Source organism: Petaurus breviceps, unplaced genomic scaffold, assembly GCF_028583685.1.
Source record: "Petaurus breviceps papuanus isolate PSGF00001 unplaced genomic scaffold, PetGlider_PUasm1.0 178, whole genome shotgun sequence".
Taxonomy (NCBI): domain Eukaryota; kingdom Metazoa; phylum Chordata; class Mammalia; order Diprotodontia; family Petauridae; genus Petaurus; species Petaurus breviceps.
Window position 1 is genome coordinate 13,040,115 of NW_027185777.1, and position 18,866 is coordinate 13,058,980.

Genomic DNA, 18,866 nt, shown 5'->3' on the forward strand with positions numbered 1-18,866 from the left:
CTCCCTGCTTAGCTCTCCCGTCACCCCCTCGCTCACCTTATCCAAGCAGTTGACTTTTTCCGTGGGATACACGACTTTCCCACAGCGGGCGCACTGGGGATTCATTTTCCCTGCTCCTGGACTAGGTGACGACTAGAAGGAGGCGGTGGCTGAGGCTGCTTCTGCTCCTGCGGCAGGGCTGGCGGCGGCGGCTCCGGAGAGCAGGTGTGACATCCCCTTACGAACTAGCCCCCCACCACCTCCGGGCTGGCGGGCAGTCAGACCGGCGGGCTGGCGTCCCCCGCTGGGGGCGGCGGTGGCTGCTGCTGCTACTGCTCCTGGCTGGAAGGTCGAAGCAGACGACAGCAGTGGTGGCTACAGCCCGGGGCTCGCTCCTTTTGCCGACTGCAGCTCCACGGCATGCGGGATGGGAAGGGGAAGGAGGGGGAGGGTTGGAGGGTGCGTGAGTGTGTGTGAGTGTGTCTGTGTGTGTGCGTGCGCGTCCCGCCCGCTCCTTTCACCGGTGTGGCCACCAACAGCAGCACCAACGCAACGCACTGCAACGCACCCTCCTCCTCCTCCTCCGCTCCTCCTCCTCGTCTTCCTCCTCCTCCTCCGGTCGTCGCCGCTGCTGCTGCTGTGGATCGGGCTACGTCTCCCTCTCACTCTAGGTACAAATGACTCATAGAGATAGATAATCTCTCCCTCCCCTTTCTATCTCTCTCTCCCCGCTGTGCAGGAATAAGCCTAACCCACCGATGCTCCTGGACCAAAGTTGCAGGGAACGAGCACGTCGGGTATCGGGAGGGAGAGAAGGAAGCCCGAGAAACCGTGACAGCGGCGGCGGGGCTGTGGCGTAGCCTGGAGCGGTAGCTCTGCGGAGAGAGGAGGCAAGGGAGCAGAGCAGCGATCCTGGGGAGTAGGAGATGCTCCCTGCTCCTCATCCCCTACCCCGGCAACCTCAGCGGAGGCGGGGTGGGAGGAGGCGCCAACCACCCACGGGCGTCTCTACGCCCAGCCTGCCGTGGGACAACAGCATCCACGGCCGCCCCCGCCGCGCATACGCTGGTCCCCAACCTGCAGCCCTCCGGGGACGTCTGGGAAAAGGAAAGGAAGAAGGGATAACTGTCTGCCGCTACAGCCTCCTCTCCAACCAAGGAACAGAGTCAAGTGAAATCGTTCCCTATTCCCTCCGCTATAATCTTATCCCGAGGCTGGGAGCCCGAGGCAGAATCGGCCGCAGCTGCACTTGCAGCTGGCCGCAAGCCCCGGCTGGAGCAGGAACCCCCCTTCCCCCATCCCCGAAAGAAGGCTACACATTGGAGGGCTGAAAGGTGAAGGGCTAGTTGTTACAGACGCACAATAAGATTTCTCTCCGGGGAAGTGGGACCATCCTGTTACGTGCAGTTCTCGGGCACCATTGCTGTTGGCAGGGTGGCCGAAAAGACTTGCCTTTTCCTTCCAACGTCCCATCCCCCTCGCTTTTTAAAAAATCTACTATTTGAAGGAAGGCTGATCATGTGGGACTTCAGTTCTGTGTTTATTTTGTTAAGAAACACCTATTGATATTGGTTTGGTTTGGTTTTTAAGTTTTGCAATCAAAATCCACTGAAAAATTTCCGGTAAATTCCCCAACGCTCTCACCCAACCTGAGAATTTCAGATACAACTCCTTGGTATTCTAATGAAAATCAGAACATGAAGCGAGTGGATCCATGGTAGCTGTCTAACTTGACTATTCTCCAAGCTGAGAACATGGAAATCGAATAGAGCAGAATTTCTAAAGACTTTTAATAATTGAATATGCTGGCTATTACAGAGAAGCCAACAAAACTGGGTCACTTTAAGACTTGGTAAACTCTAACGAATACTTGTGATCATTTTTTAAAAACTTATGTTACTGTATAATAGAGAGATAGACATATATATACATCTTAGCTTCAGCCTCTCAGGTAGAGCAGTAGGAAAAGAAAATTACTGACTTCTTCCTCTATTAGGTAGGAGGCACTATTGAGGGTTTCTTACATAACAGTGCCCTATTGTGTAACTCTTCGTGAAAGGTAACTACTTTAGGAAGCCTCAGTCAAACTCCAAAGCCTTCGAAGTCATTTATTATAGAACTCATAATCATCTGAAAAGCGAGAGAAACAACAAATTCAGTGTTCATAGCCATTTCAAAGTACTTAAGCTCTAAAAAAAAAAAAATTTCTACATTCACAAGAAATTGTTTTTCAATATCAGTTTCCTGTCTCCCCTTAAAGGTAATAAATTATTGTAAATATTAATTTCATCCAAAATTTTAATTTAGCAGAGAGATGGAGGGGGGGGCGGTTAATGGAAGGCTGTAACTTTGGAACTGGCAGATATTTAACTAGGCATTGAATTAATTATTAGCAAACTGAAACTGAGCTATTTTCTTCTTTCCATGGCTGAGAATCAAGTACTCAGTAATATATTTTACCTCTATTCCATCTGCTTTCTCTTGTAATTTGTTTTCACCAAATTCATTTTTGGCTTAAGGACATCTCTTATAGATTTTAAAGCTTCCTTTACTAATGCAAAAGGGTTCTGAGATAATGTTTGCAAACTTAACCTAAACTTTCTAAAATTCAAAATCACTGTCAGTTGGGACCTAGAGACACAAAGTGCTCCAGCCCTCTGCCTTCAAACTGTCTAAGGCAGTCCTGTCCATTCCAGGGTTCTCCACACACACAGTTAAATGCTTTGTGTTAATCAACCAAAACCTTCCCTTAGTATGATTTAAGTTCATTATCTTCATGTTTGGAGCTCTACTGTCATGAAGGACAAGTGACCAGCAGCCCCCTCATAAAAACCTTCATGTATATGAAAATATTCATTGAGCCTTTTTTCTATAAACTAAAAAAAAAATCTTTCATTTTTTTCTGTTTCGGATCTGTCCTTCACTGGACCTCTGTAGAGTCTAGTCATCTCCATTGATCAGATTATTTATATCTAGTGCTTAATCATGAGCATTAAATAATATTAGGGAAAGGCCTATATTGATTTTGAGAAATACAGTAAATCCTTTGGTCGGCATGTTGGTGCAAGTCATTGATGAATACCACCTGGTTCATCAAAGATGGAAAGCAAATGAAATTGCAAAAGAGATTGTTAGATGTTTTCTTTCCCCGTCTATTATAGACAATGTTCAAATTGAGAGGCTACCAGTGAAGCATAGATCTTAGAAACTAAGCTGTGTCACTCTTGGCCTCAAATTCACTGTGATGTGTTCCCAAAGAGTAAAAGGGGAGGGAACTTTCTCCACCACCACTACTACCACCCCACCCCCACCGAGAGGATGACTGAAACTCATAACAATGCACAAACCCTGTACAGAAGCCATTCCAGGGAGTTCAGACACTTAAAAGAGATTATCTCATTTACTATCAAAGTATCTCTGCAAATTAGGGAGCAACTACAGCTTTGGACATTAAAGAGAGTTCCAAATTCAGGACATGCTGCAGACTGGGCTACTTGTTCCAAAACAATGGAATTTCTATCTACTGTTTCTTAATGAACTGACTTTCTAAGTATTTTAGACAGACAATATTAGACAGGATCAAAGGGGGGAGCCCTTTGTTGACATTTTTAAAAGGAATTTTATGTGAAGAAATATTAATAGCCCTATTGTAAATCATTAGATTTTTGTAGGGGACCTCGGGAGTATTCCTATTGATTTTTTCCATGGATTCCATTGTATTTGCCTAGATTTATTTTATTTTTGTAACAAACATAAACATCAACAAATAGGAGCATTTCAACATACAAAGAAGGAATAGAAAAGAAGATTGTACTTAAAACCATAAACTTTGGCTGCTTATAGTTTTGAAATGTGTATCATATTGAATATGGTAAAAATAAAACTGCCTCATTTGTCTACAACCCCTTCTGAACTTCCTTCTACCCTCTCGGTATTTTTTATATTTCAATTACCCTTTTTCCTTTCTTTTTTTTATTCATCTCTATCACTATCCACCAATTCCTCTCCTTCTCCCCCCCCCCATGTTATTTTTGTGATCACAATAACTAATTAGGATGATGGGGAACCAGTGTATATGTACTGGCTTGTATTTCAGTGGATAAGTCGATGTGTCTTGGTTTTGGTGAACTTTTCTTCTTCCCTTTTTTAAATCTCTGTTACAAAGGTTGCTTGGTGTGTAAGAAAAGGGTAAGAAAATGTATACAGAAGTGAAAGTGATTTCCAAAAGAAGTTATCAATAAGTATAATGTTTTAAAAGATTATAAAACCCTTTAAAAATTGGTTGTTTTTTTTTTTTAATAGGTGAGGATTGTATATGCAGTCAAACATGGTTGTTTTGGTAATCAGTTTTACTTAACTGGGTTCAAGGGTTCAAAGCTGGGGGGGGGAGTGTTAGATTCTGTAATAGAGAATAAGACTCAAAGAAAATAAATCATAAAAAGTGGGATAAAAAAAAAGGAACAACTTTATCTCTGTATTTGCTATCTTTCCCAACTAGAATGGAGGCTTCTCAAGGACAGGGATTATTTTGACTTTAACTTTAACCCCAGCCTGCTCTTAATAATAGAACTGTTATAAATCAGAATAAATATAGGTAGACCTTAGGCTAATTTGCTAAAATATTTATGAAGGATGTACTCATAAAACTGTTGTAGCAGTATGGCATACTGATCTCTACCAATTGCTATTTGAATGACTCTTGGCAAGTCACTTAACGTGAATCTAAATTTCTTAGTGAAATAATCCAGGACTCAAAATATTATAGCAACCATAATCTTCTTAATTTAAAATAAATCAGATAAAATAAATTTCTCCCCAATTATCCAGATAATTGAGGTAAAGGTAAATTTTATTCAAGTTAAATATAGGTTCCACCCAAGTGTCTAGGTGTTTGAAGTCTTAAAGTATCCAGATAATTGTGTCAATTATCCACTTAACTTTGCATATGTACAAACACCAAAAAGTTGATTTTTAGGAATTAGCATATAATAAATAAACAGAAATTTAAAGGCAGCTGGATGGTACACTAGATAGAGCACTGGGCCTATAGAAAAGCCTGAGTTCAAATTTAGCCTCAGCTGCTTCCTAGCTATATGACCCTGGGCAAGTCATTCAACCTCTGTCTCCATGATTTGTAAAATGAGGATAATAATATCATCTGTCTCCCATGGTAGTCGTGAGGTTTAATAAGATAATATTTGCAAAGCACCTAGCACAGTTAATGGCACATAGTAGCTGCCTAATAAACACTTTTTAAAAATTTTAAACAAAAATTAAAAAGTTTCATATCTGGTATGAGTTGAAAGGTTTTCTGACTCAATCCCTTCAGTTGCTGCAAGTATCCTAATAACTACCAACTACAAAGAAAAGTTAAAAACATATATTGTGGCCAACTAATATACCAAAATCTACCTACTGACAGAAAGCTTGATCTGTTTGAAAATTAGTCTATTATCATAGAATATTAGAGCTAAAGGGGGCTTTAAAAGATCATCTATTCTAACACCTTCATTTTACTAATGAGAGAACCAAGGTCCAGGGCAGTTAGTACTTATCTAGGGTCATACAGGTGGTAAATAGCAGAATGAAAATTTAAACCAAATCTTTGGATTACAGATGCAATGCTCCTTCTTCCATAACATACTATGCTATCATTAGAACCCAGGTCTCCTGACCTCCATCTTGTCCAAAAGGACACCAGGAGAATTTAGGTCACTTTTTTTTGTTTGTTCTGGAGGCAATCAGGAATAAGTGACTTGGCCGAGGTCATATAGCTAGTAAGTGTCTGAGGTCAGATTTGAACTCAGGTCCTCCTGACTCCAGAGCTGGTGCTCTATCTGCCCCAAGGTCACATGTTTTTGCTAACATCTATATTTACTATGTCTATGTAATTCCCCTGATCAAATAGACTTTTTCCTCTTTCAAACACAGAAATGAAGTTAGTCTAGCATGACCTGTTCAGGGTGAATCCAGGGTATTTTTAATAAATAATACTTCCTTTCTGAAATGCTTGCAAGTCCTTCCTTTAATTCTTGGTTGGCTTTGTTTTTTTTCCAAGTATTCTAGAAGTTTTCCAGGAATAAAAGTCAAGCTCACTAGAATACAAATTGTAGACTCTTCATTTCTCTTTTTCCAAAATAGGGATAACTGGCCCCTCTCCAGTCATGTAGCTCCTCTCCCATTCACCAGATCTGTCTCAAAGATCACCAACCAAAGCCCAACAATCCCATCTGCCAGCTCCTTTGCTATCCTAGGATGTATGTCTGGGCCTGGTGCCTTGAATTCATCCAGGACAACTGAATGCTATCTTATTCCACCCCCGCTAACCATTTCTGTTTCCAATCCAAAGATCATTTTTCTTGGAAGAGAAAACAGAAGAAAAATAAGAATTGAATTGTTCTGCTTTCTCACCATTATCCTTTACCTTCCCATTCATTTGAACCCTAATGCCTTTTTTGATCGGTTGTCCTTAATATTCCACACCCCCTTATGTTTTTTGGATTTGGGGCTTAAGCATTCTTCTTTATTCTTACAACATCAGGCTACCCTTTTAGGGAGAGGGAGAGGGAGAGGAAGGAGAGGAGAGGGGAGGAAAAGGAAAGGAAGGGAAGGGGAGGGAAGGAGGAGGAGGAGGATGAGAGAGGAAGTGGAAGGGAGAGAGGGGGACAAAGGAGAAGGAGGGAGAGGAGAAGGAAAACAGAAAGAGAGGAGAGGGAGGGAAAGAGAAGGAAGGAGAGAAAGGGAGATGGGGGGGAGACAGAGAGCAGTAAGAGATGGGAGGTGTGGGGGTATGGTCTCTCTATTCAACCAGTTTATATTCTAATAGGAAAAGAAAACAATACATATTAAGGAGAGGTGACCAGGGAAGGGAGATTTATTGAGGGAAGGTGAAAGGGGAAGGAAGGAGAGGGTATCTATGGCAGGAGTTCCACAAATGAATGGATTAACTCCCCTAGGGCCTTAGGACAGAGAATATAACAATAGTAGTAATAATAATAATAATAATAATTATATAAGACTAGCTCACATTTGTATATTGCTTACTGTGCCAGGCACATAGTACTAATACTTTATAATGATTATCTCATTAGATTCCCATAACAACCCTAGGAGGCAGGTGCTATTATTATACCCATTTTACAGACAAGGAAACTGAGGCAAATAGGGTCACACTGCTAGTAAGTGTCTGAGGCTGCATTTGAACTCAGGTCTTCTTAACTTGAGGCCCACCACCGTATTCACTACACCACATAGCTGCCCCACAGATTTGGGAAAACTTGGGGGGGGGGCAGGTTTCAGGTCCAATGTGGAATGTGCTAATCCAGGCCAAGAGGAGCTATTCAGATGTTGCAGGCACAAGGTGAGGTAGCCCCTGGTGAATGGCTTGATAGGATGTGAAGCTGAAATATAGTTTGGTTTCTAGGTACAGCCAGTATATATAATGGGCTATGTAGTCCAAGTTGCCCAAATTAAGCCACCAATCAATTAAGTTGAGCCCTAGAGTAAGAGCACCCAAGATAAATGAATTTACTTCTCCAAGGACATGCAGGCATAGGTTCAAAAGGATCTCAGTCCAGGACAGAAAATGCTGGTCCAAATAGGGAGATGCAGGTCAAACAAGACAGGAAGAAGAGAAGAAGGCCTGGGTAGGTGACTGGAGAAGATGTGTTTGCTTTCACCGCCAAGTTCTCTATATAGCTCCATCAATCTCTTTAAGCAGTTCTCTCTTTTCACAGAATCACATCATCTCAGAGTTTGAAGGGACTTCAGAGACCCTCTGGTTCATTGTACCCCTGAACAAGAATCTCCCATCCGGGAAATCCAAGACATGGTCATTCATTTTCCTTGAAGTCTTCTATCACCCAAGGCAACTGGCTCCATACTTTGCTCTTCAATGGTCACTTCCATTTACTTCTTCAGAATTTCTTTCTTTAGAACTTTCCCTTCCTCTTGATAATAGTATCACCTCTGAGATGTTAAGACATTAAATCCTACCTATTCTTTCTCTGAATCTCTTGAAATTTGCTCTCCCGAAATCTAGGGCACGTATCAGACAAGCATGGTTTTCCTGTCTTCTATCATGAACTCTGCCCTAGTGACATTCTATCACACCACTTGCCCTTAAGATGTTTGCTAATTCTATTTCATGAACTACTTCTGGGCTGCTCAGGATTAGGTGCAGAATAGCAGCTCCTTTTGTCATTTCCTCCACCTTCTGAAAGATGAAATTGTTATTAAGGCAAATGATAAATGTATTGGCTCTTCTACTATTGTGCGTGTGTGTGAGAGAGAGGAGGGGAGAGGGAGATGGAGACAGAGAGAGGAGAGGAGAGGAGAGGAGAGGATAGGGAGAGAGGGAGAGATTCAGCAGATGCTCAAATACTTGAAGTCCATGACCACCTGTATCATCGCTGTGGTCATCACCATTCACCACTTACAAAAGTCCTACTCAGGTGTTTCTCGTGGTAGAGAGGCTACCCTAGGAGACACTAGAGAGTATACCAACAAAATATGACCTGAGTCAGTTTCTACCACACAGAAAAGGATCTGAGTGTGGTCTTGGCAACAGATCGTGTGTGTTTTCCAAAGACCAGACTAGCTGAGTACTTAGAGGCTCAACACCAGTAGACTGACAACTTGGTGATGAATGCTTTGGCCATGGCAACCCCTGAAACAAAGGAAATTATAAAGTGACTCCCAAGGTTCTGTGGCCCCCTTCCTCTACAGATGGCAGAGAAGCAAAAAAGCATGCAGAGGGCACTAAGAATCCCACATTTCTCGACAGATGCGATAACAGACATGGCTTTGTTTGATAATTCTCCTCTGATAATGAACATCAAGTGAGACATAAAACAAGAAAAGGTATGCTCACTAAAGGTGTCTGCCACCATCATGGAGAATATCCAACTCAGAGTTCAAATAGAAAAGGGATTGCCAATAGATTCCAAGATTCATCTGCTAACAGATGACAATGGACTAATAGTATCAAACATGTACTAAGGGGTTTAGACAGCATGATTTCCAACATCTTGTCCAAGTCTAAAGCCAATAATTCTGTAAGTGAAAAAGCAATGCATGATGATACTGATAAGTTGTAGGGAATGAAAGAGGGAAGTTGAGGGAAATTCCTTTGGATGGCTTCAATCTTCCCAGTGAAGTAGGAGGCCAGGTCATCCAGTACAAATACAAGATTGGCATTGGAATTGGGGAACCTGGGGAGCTAGCTAATCATTTCATCTTTCTAAGCCTCTAAATCCCATCTATAAAATGGAGTTTCTAATGCCTATGGAACCTGCCTCCCTTATATATGAGGATCAAATGACCTAACCTATATAGAATGTTTTCTAAATCTTCAAGCACTATGTAGATGTCAATTATTACTCCTAATCGTAATAATAACATAATGTAAGAGAGCAAAGTAAAAGGTTTGGAATAGTGAGAATAATATTTATGAGACAGAATAAAAGAGTGGGCAAGAGGACTGTAGAACAGTGGTGAGGGTCCATGGACTTGTAGAGTGGACGATGACCAGAATGGTGAAAGAATTAAAAATTATATCAAATTCGGGATTGTTGAAGGAACTGAAGCTGTTTATCCTAGAGAAATGACTTAGGTCACATGTGATGGATGAAGTATGTTGCCTATCCTCAAATATTTGAAGGGCTGTCTCAAGGAAGAAGTGGGCACTTTGTGTAGCTACGTAATTCAGAGCTTTAGCCAATAGGTAGAAGTTATGGGGATCTTGATTTCGATTCAACATAAGGAAAGCTTTTCTAACAATGTGAACTGTTGAAAACCAGAATGCACTGTCTTGTAAGATTCCCTGTTACTAGGAATTATTCAAGCATGATGGATGACCATATATCATGGAGACTATGAAAGGGATTGCTGAATGGGATAGTAAATTGCAATGGATGATCTTTGAGGTCCCTTCCAACCCTGGGATTCTAGGATACTAGCTAGGAACTCCTACATTTTAAAATTAATTTAAGAAGATTTTCGAATATTATGTCATTTGTCATTGTCATTCAGAGCTACCTCTGAAGAACACACCCTATCAGTACAGAACAGCATTTTCTTGAACACATAAAGTCTTAGAGATGACTGAGGCACTTCTAGGTTAAGTGACTTGTCCAAGATTCCAAGCCAGGATGTGCCAGAATCAGGATTTGAACTCAGGTCTTCCTGATTCAAAGGTTAGCTCTCAATCCACTACGCTAAGCTGTCTTCCATACACTGACCCTTCACGTGCACATGAAGTTCACTTGTGAATCATCTTTCAACCTTAATAAAAGGTCAATCAGTGAAAACAAAATTTCCATGTAAAAAGAAAAGGTTTCTCTTTATAGTCTTATGTCAGCTAGGAATATATTTTGGCCAGACTACATTTTGACATTAAGAACTTCAGCACATTTTGTAGACATTCCATCCCTGAATAGAGTTGCTATTCAGGTCTAGTGGGAGGACAACATAGAAGGAATGTTTGGTTGTTTTAATTCCTTGGAGGAAGTGCTGAGTATTCTCTTCTTGAAACTCTGACTCATTAACTAGCATTCTTTCAGACTTCAGAGGCAACTTGATTTCCAACCTACTTGGCAAGAGATTTGCAATTACAGCCAATGACAAATAAAAGGTTGATCCCTTTTTTAAAAAATCAGGCTAACACTAGTTGGTATAATTTATGCACAGTTAATGAATAGGGTTTTAAAATAGGCATGAAAGGATAGGATGGCCCTGGGTTGACCTAGAATTCTCTGGGGACCTGTCTGAAAATGGAAATAAAAGTGAGAGTGATCAAAACTCCAAAAAGCAAGTTTTTACCGTTCAAAAATGTAGAAAAAAAATTGTGGAAGAAAATTTGTTTTTTAATGGTATGGGGCAAGCTAAGTTATTTTTAAAAGCCTAAATAGACCCCAAAAAATGAGCAAGTCAACAATATTCTCAATATTCTAATTCAGGTCCAGGGATTCATTAGCATAAAATATGGAGGTCTATGGGAAATATGGAACACTTGCCATTGTTCTAAGGTTCTGAATTATTGTAGGCCTTGCCTCAATTACACTCCACAGAATTACTTACCCAGCACAGGTATTACATTCCCTTGATTGCATTGGCCAAACTTCAATGCTTACCTATTGTCCATGGCTCCATTTCTTATACACTATCCCTGAGTACTACAAGATAACTGAAAGGTTTATGCTGAGTCAAACTGCCTAGTGTATATAAAGAGCACACCTTGCCATTTCTTCACTGGCTTACTCTAGTCTGTTGGTACTTAGGCCTTAGGTACTTAGGTGGTCCTGAGCTTCACTGAGACAGCTTCCAGTTGGTGGGTGCCCCCGTAACATCTGTACCACTACCTAGATGTGCCTAGATGAGTCTTCGATTGATGGGACCATTGGGATGATTACTGGAGCAGAAAGGCCACATTGTTCTTGTATGCATTCTCTGCCCAGTAAATGACCATTTGGGCCTTGAATCATCAATTTCCTTAGCTCAGCATGATAGCTAAGTACCTATCCGATCTATTATTATAGCTGACCCAGTAGGTATAAAGCTAATGCAAACTATTTTTTTTTTACAATACATCCTAGAAAAAACTAATAGGACTGAAAAAAAAACCCATAATCCTGTTTTCTCTTAATTGCTTACAACTATCATTGTTCCCATTTATAAGTACTACTACTAAAGAAGAGATATTTTATAGGCCCCAAAGGAGAACACCAAGACTTAATAGTTATCAAATATTTGAACACTGAAGAAAAATTAAAGAATGTATGTTATTATTTAGCTAAAGAAAAGGCTAAATGTTTATTGTCAGTGGCTGCAGTTGGACTACCCTCTTTGAAAAAGTAGATAATTAGAGAAATTAGTAAGTTTTCTGTAGATAATTAGAGAAACAACTCTGAATACCACCTCAGAACCATCAGATTGACTACTATGACAGAAAAGGAAAATGATAAACATTGGAAAGGATGTGGGAGAACTGGGACACTAATGCACTATTGGTGGACTATAAATTATAATGCACTATAAATTGATCCAACCTTTCTGGAGAGCAATTTGGAACTATGCCAAAAGGCAATCAAACTGTGCATACCCTTTGATCCAGCAATATCACTGCTAAGTCTGTATCCCAAAGAGATTTTCTTTTAAAGGGAAAAAGGACATACTTCTACAAAAATATTTATAGCAGCTCTTTTTGTGGTGGCAAAGAATTAGAAATTGAGGGGATGCCCAATGCCCATCAATTGGGAAATGGTTGAACAAGTTGTGATATATGAATGTAATAGAATACTATTGGGCTATAAGAAATTGACAAGCAGGATGATTTCAGAAAAACCTAGAAAGATTTTAATGAACTGATGCAAAGTGAAGTGGGTAGAACCAGGAGAATATAGTACACAGTAACAGCAACGCTGCATGATGATCAACTATAAAATGACTTAGCTATTCTCAGCAATACAATGATCCAACACAATTCCAAAGGCCTCAGGATGAAAAATGCTATCCACAACTAGAGAAAGAACTGGTAGAGTGTGATTGTAGATCAAAGCACACTATTTTCACTTCATTTTTTGTGGGTTTTATTTTCTTTTGGTTTATTTCTTCTTTTACAATATGACTAATATGGAAATATGTTTGACTCAGTTGCACATAATGTCAAATTGTTTACTGTCTTAGGGAGGGGAGAGGTGGTGTAGGAGAAAATTTGCAACTCAAAAAAAATTTTAATGAATGTTAAAATTTGTCTTTACATGTAATTGGAAAAAATAAAATACTATTAAAAAGAAAAGGTAGGTAATTATTTGCCAATTATCTTGGTTCTGAAGTTGCCCTTAAAACAAATGGCCACCAAACTCTAATCTAAGTTCTACTCTTTTCTAAATCCTCAATGCAATAAGGACAATTCCAGTCTAATCTCTTGATGGTATTCACTTTTTCCCATTCCACTCCCTCCATTGATCATGATCCTGGATTTAGGGCCTCAGAAATGTGGTGACTGGGGCACCCAACAGTAGGTGAACAAAGAAAGAGAAGAAATGGGCAAAGGGATTAGACATAGGAAAGGAAAGAGAAGACAACGGAGGAGATAGTGGTAGCACCACTGAGAGAAGTCTGTTTGAGCAGGGCTAGACAAGCAGTGCAGCAGTGTGGAAAGGAGTAGATGAAGATGGATGAGGATTCAGCAGCATTAGTAAAGGGGAAAGACAGGAGACAGCCATAGGGCACTGGGAGGCTTGAGAGAGGGCACCACTGGGGCTGCCAAAGCCCAAGCTTTCTAAGAAGGAAAGAAGCTTGAAAAATTTTCAAAAGCCCTGAAAAAAAATCCTAAAAAGACCAAAGACCACATACAAGTACTATTTAAGTCATTCTGCAAAATGGTTTGAATTATATGGTAAAGCAGAAAATTAGACAGGTTGATCAACAGTGTCCATGACCAGGAAGTCAGTTTGTTCAGTTACAGTCCAAAATGAGCCAAATGACTCCTAGTGGAGTCAATCCTTACGTAAACCAATTACCTTCCTCCCAATCTGTGGACAGAGCACATCCCTTTGCCCATTAAGCCAACTCATTTGAGCAGTCACATAGGAGACAAAGTGACAGGATATGGAAGGTTGTCTTCACCACACCTAGAAAAACAGCTGAGAGTGCAAGCCCAGCTGACAGAGTCAGATCATATATGTGTGGGAAGAACATTTCCTCATCAGGGCGCAGGCTGACTGGCCATCTAAGGGAGACTGCTAGGGAAGACAAATGGAATAGAAAGAGGCATAAGCAGACAAACACATCAGCTCCAAAAACCAGTGGCCCAGAAAAGAGAAGGAGAGGCTATGAGATATGAGTGTGCAGGTTGTCCCAAAATGGATTTCAGTTTCCCAGGGTGGAACTTCATAGAGTGGTATAACGGAAAGAATCCAAAGGGTCAGGTAACATGGGTTCAACTGCCAACCCATTACAACCTCTGTTGTACTGGACAAGTGTTCCACCTTTCAGGGCCTCAGGGTCTATCTGCAAAACAAAGGATTGGGCTAGATCAGGGGTGGGGAACCTGCAGCCTTGAGGCCACATGTGGCCCGCTAGGTCCTCAAGTGCAGTCCTTTGACTGAATCCAAACTGAATCCTCTTAATGAAAGTATTTGTTCTGTAAAACTTGGACTCAGTCAAAAGGCACCCAAGGACCTAGAAGGTCACATGTGGCCTCAAAGCCACAGGTTCCCCACCCCTGGACTAGATCATCTCTGAAGTTCATGCCAACTCTGGAGTTCATGCCAACTCCGTATCTGTGATTCCAGAAACTACAAACAATGACCAAAAATGAAAAGCTTGCCCTTCTGCTCCACAGATTTTGATCAATGAGTAAAGAAAAAGGGATTATATATTCAAACAGGGACAAAGGATTTTAAGTAGTTAACTATTAGTAGTTCACTAAAGGCAGCTAGGTAGCACAATGGATAGAATTCTGGGCCCAGAATCAAGAAGGCTCTTTTTCTTGAATTCCAATCTGCCCTCAGACACTTACTAGCTATGTGATCCTGAGCAAGTCACTTAACCCTGCTTGCCTCAGTTTCCCCATCTGTAAAATGAACTGGAGAAGGAAATCACAAACCACTCCAACCTCTTTGCCAAGAAAACTCCAAATGCATCATGAAAAGTCAGAAAACTGACCAACAACAAAGGTACTAGAAGCGTTTGCCCAGAAAGTGGGTAGTGATATTATTATCATTGTAACTCTCATTTGTATATTACTTTAAGATTGACAAAGTGCATTACACATATTGTCTCATTTTAAGCTTCACAAGAAGCCTAGGAGGTAGGTGAAATTATTATCCTCAATTGCAGATGGAGAAACTGAGGCAGGCAGCTTTTCAATGACCTGTGCAGTCATATCATAGCATGTAAGTTGTTTAAGACTGGATTTGAACTTGGGTTTTCCAGAATCTTCTTGAATCTCTTTATCTCTAAAGTATATCTCTTTATCTACTATGCTACCCAGCTTAGGCACTTTAAAAACAATTTAAACTAAGGTTAGATATTGGTTCTGACAGACTGACTAGTTTGGGCACTTTGGAAAAGGTAACCCCACAGATGACAAGCTCCTTAAAGGCAAAGACTGTTTCATTTTGGTCTTTATATGGTCAAGGCCCACTACAGTGCTTGGGACATAGTGGGACCTAATAGAGTCTTGTTGAATGCATGCATGAATGAATGAATGAATGGATAGATTCACTGGTTTTTCCTTTACTAGCAATTTTAAACCATCCAAAAGAAATAGGACTTTTTGTCTTTATATTCCCAGGGCCTAACAAATAGGAGGTACATAATGAAAGCTTGTTGAATTGAATTGAAATAAATAGGTAAAGGAAGGATATTGTTAGGGAGACAAAACATGGTAAGCAGCAACCAGAATCTAATGAGCCATTAGAAGATACACCCAAAAAAAATGGCTTCAAAGAAGGACAAGGACAAATAGCTCAATGGGGTGACTCTGCAGAGGAACAGATTGCTCATGGGAAATACAAACAACTCTGGCAGATATTTATTGCAAATTTACTTGAGGTCAAGTTTCCGATGATACATGGAAAATTACCATTGCTCAGACACAAAAATGAATTTTTGCAGAAAATAAATGGGTGGAAATGTTTCTACTGAAGAAAAAGTGTTTTGTTTTTCATTCGTTTCAGTCATATCCAACTCTCTATGACGCCATTTGGGGTTTTCTTGGAGAAGATACTGGAATGGTTTGCCATTTCCTTCTCCAGTTCATTTTACAGATGAGGAAACTGAGGCAAACAGGGTAAGTGACTTGCCCAGGGTCACAAAGTTAGTAAGTGTCCAAGGCCTCAGAAAGATGAGTCTTCCTGAGTCCAGGCCTGGCACTCTATCCACTGCACCACAGAAAAGGGGAATATCAATAGAAATAAAGTCATCATATTGAAGGGCACACATATTCTTCATAGCCCCCAAATCTCAATTCATGGATCATTGTTCCCAGTTTAAAGAATAAAAGGAATGAGAAAAGAGAGGAGAGAACAAAGGAAGAACAGAGCAGAAGAAAGGAAGAAGACAAGGAGAGAAAAAAAAAGTTTGGTGGGTTGTTTTTTTTCAAACACTGCAGAAAAGAAACGTGCTGAGGCTGGGTGTCAACAACCCTGGGTCTAGTCTGCTTACTTGCTATGTGCCCTGGGGCAAATTACTCAATATCTTGAGATCTCAGTTTCCTTATCTGTAAAGGAAAGGTATGGGCCTAGATGATCTCTTTAGAGACCCTTCCTTAAAGCTCTAGACTCCTGTGACCTAAAACGAAATTACAAGCAATCCCCAGGCATGTATACCTTGGCCCCTCAGTCAGCAGAGATTCGGATACTATGTCTGTAAAGATTTGGAAGGCAGGCTTCTCTTCTTTCAGAATGACTCATCAAATGGGAAGATGTGGAGCCTTGTCTGTGGTGTACCAGGCCTTTACAAACTGTGTAGTACATAATGTGCCCATTAGCACTGAGAATCTGGGGCAAAAGTGTTGCTCGTGATTGGCAATGTGAATAAAATGATTTGAGAGGGAATGAAATGAATGAAGCCATGTGGGGATGGAGCAAAAGCAGACAGCTCCAGTTGCAAGGGTGCATTATCAGCTGAGGCAGAATACTGAGCTGGGTTTCCTGAAGCTTCATCTAATAACAGTATACAATTGAGCTCAAATAAAAGAGAAGAGAGACATAGTATTAAAAAAAAAAAAAAAGAGGAGCTTTTAAAAAGAAGACAGAGTGATCGGGTAAAATGGGCTTATTTTGTTTTAAAGAAATACCTAGCTTTGCCTGAACCTCACCCGTTATATTTTTCCCCTCCCACATCTGGCTTATCTCAGTGAATTCTGGTAGAGCCTCAAAAACCTGACCTGTTCACCCAGGAAAGGGTGGAGCCAGGAGGAAGTAAAAGGCAACTATCAAGAAATACTTAAAATCAGAGGTTCTTAACCTTTTTTGTAAACCCCTTTTTCACAGTCTGTGGAAACCTAGGAACCTCTTTTCAAATGATGTTTTTAAATGCATAAAATGAAATACAGAGGATTAAAAAGGAAACCAATTATATTGAAATACAATTATCAATGTTTTGTTTTTCAAAAGACAAGTTCACAGACTATAAGTAAGAGCCCCTCAGATTGTGGGATTTTCTGTTTGCTTGAAAAAAAATCACCTCTTCTTCTTCATTCCCCCTACTCTGATTTAAGGCTCAGTTTAAGCACTGACTCCTACAAAGAGGCATTTCCTGATTTTTCCAGGAATTAGTGTTACCTGCCACCAAAATCACTTTGTATTTATTTTGTTTATATTCTGTGTTGACATAACCGTGAACATGTTTATCCCCCCCCAGGGGAACATAAAACTTCTTGAGAGCAAGGATTATCTCAATTTTGTATTTGAAAACTCAGCATCTAAAAAGGTACCTAGCCTATGGTAGGACCTTACTAAACATCTATCAATAAATGTCAATGTACAGATTAGGTCTTAAAGGAAATGAAGTTGATGACAGTAGGGAGATAAAGACACTTCCCACTTTCCAAGTTAGGTAGCTAAGTGGGAAAGTATGCTCCATTTAGAGTCAGAGGACCTGTGTTCAAATCCAAGTGCTATCACTTCCTACCTTTGTGACCTATAGCAAAGTATAATCCCTTTCGGTCTCTGTTTACTTATGCATAAATGGAGAGAGCTGGAATTACTCTGAAGTCCCTAAGGGTAATACTTCTGTAATCCTATAAAGAAGATAACTGTACCTTGGTGAGTAGGGCTGACATTTGACAGAAATGGTGGATACCACCAAGTGAGACCCCTCAAGGCTAGGTCAAGCAGGAGGGTGATGAGATTCCAAGATCTCCTTCCACCTCAAAGAATTCAGGTATCTGATCCAATTCAATTTTGATTCCACAAGTATTTATTCAGGGCCTATGGACCAAGCACCAAGACTATAATGATAAAAATGAGACATTCCCTACCCTCAAGAAGCTTACATTCTATCAGGGGTAACAGCATGTACAGAGATAAGTAAACACAAATGATAACTGAAGTAAATATAAAGTGCTGGGAGGAAGGGACTAAGAAGGAGGGGATCAGGAATACCTTCATGTAGGAAATAGAATTAAACTCACTCTTGAAGGTAGCTAGGGATTCCAAGAGACCGAAGTAAAGAAAAAGAGTGTTATACTACAGGACACCATTTTAGAAGAAAGAAGTGTCATGATCTGGAAAAAGAAAGGAAGCCAGGAGAATGGTGCGAAATCAATCTGGAAAGACAGACTAGGGTCAGATTATGAGGGTCTTTAAATGCCAAACAGAAAGAGGAAACCCCTGAGCTCCTTGATTAGAGGATTGAAAGAGTCTGATCTATGTTTCAGAAATGTTCATTTAATAGTTACGTAAAGGAGAGAGACTAGAGATGGGAGAACCTTGAGGCACCCAGGGGACATAACCTCAACCAAAAGAAAACTCTTGTGTTTCTCTCAGCATTTTAGCTGCAGTAGATTTTGCTATTTGGAAAAGGGTTTGTTTGTTTTTTCAATTTAAATTGAAAATCTTTTGCATAAATAAAATCAAGGCAACCATGATAAGAAAAGCTGTCAGTTGGGGAAAACCTTTAAGCCAAACAGCTCTGATAAGGGTCTGATAACATCTTTAGGGAAGGAGTATAAATAAATAATGCCAAGAGTCATTTCCCAGGGGGAAGGTGACCATAGGATATAATCACACATTTCTCAAAAGAATTGTGAACTTAATTAACATATGAGATATTGTTCCAAATTACTAATAGAAAAAATGCAAATCAAAATAACTCTCAGGTTCTGCCTCATACCCAGTAAAATGGCAAACAGGGTAAAAAACAGGAATTATCAA

General features: G+C 40.4%; 1 protein-coding gene across 2 annotated transcripts in view; it reads right to left on the reverse strand.

Annotated features, from left to right (window-relative positions):
* Positions 1–18,866, reverse strand: part of NEBL (nebulette) — a 535,063-nt gene that overhangs the window by 465,675 nt on the left and 50,522 nt on the right. The window contains exon 1 of one of the 2 annotated variants that reach the window (XM_069086282.1): positions 37–719. The exons of the other annotated variant lie outside the window; for it this stretch is intronic. Coding sequence (XP_068942383.1) covers positions 37–105 — 69 coding nt within the window. The 5' untranslated portion in view covers positions 106–719. Of the gene's footprint in view, positions 1–36; positions 720–18,866 lie in introns of those variants that run through there. 2 annotated transcript variants of the gene reach the window in all.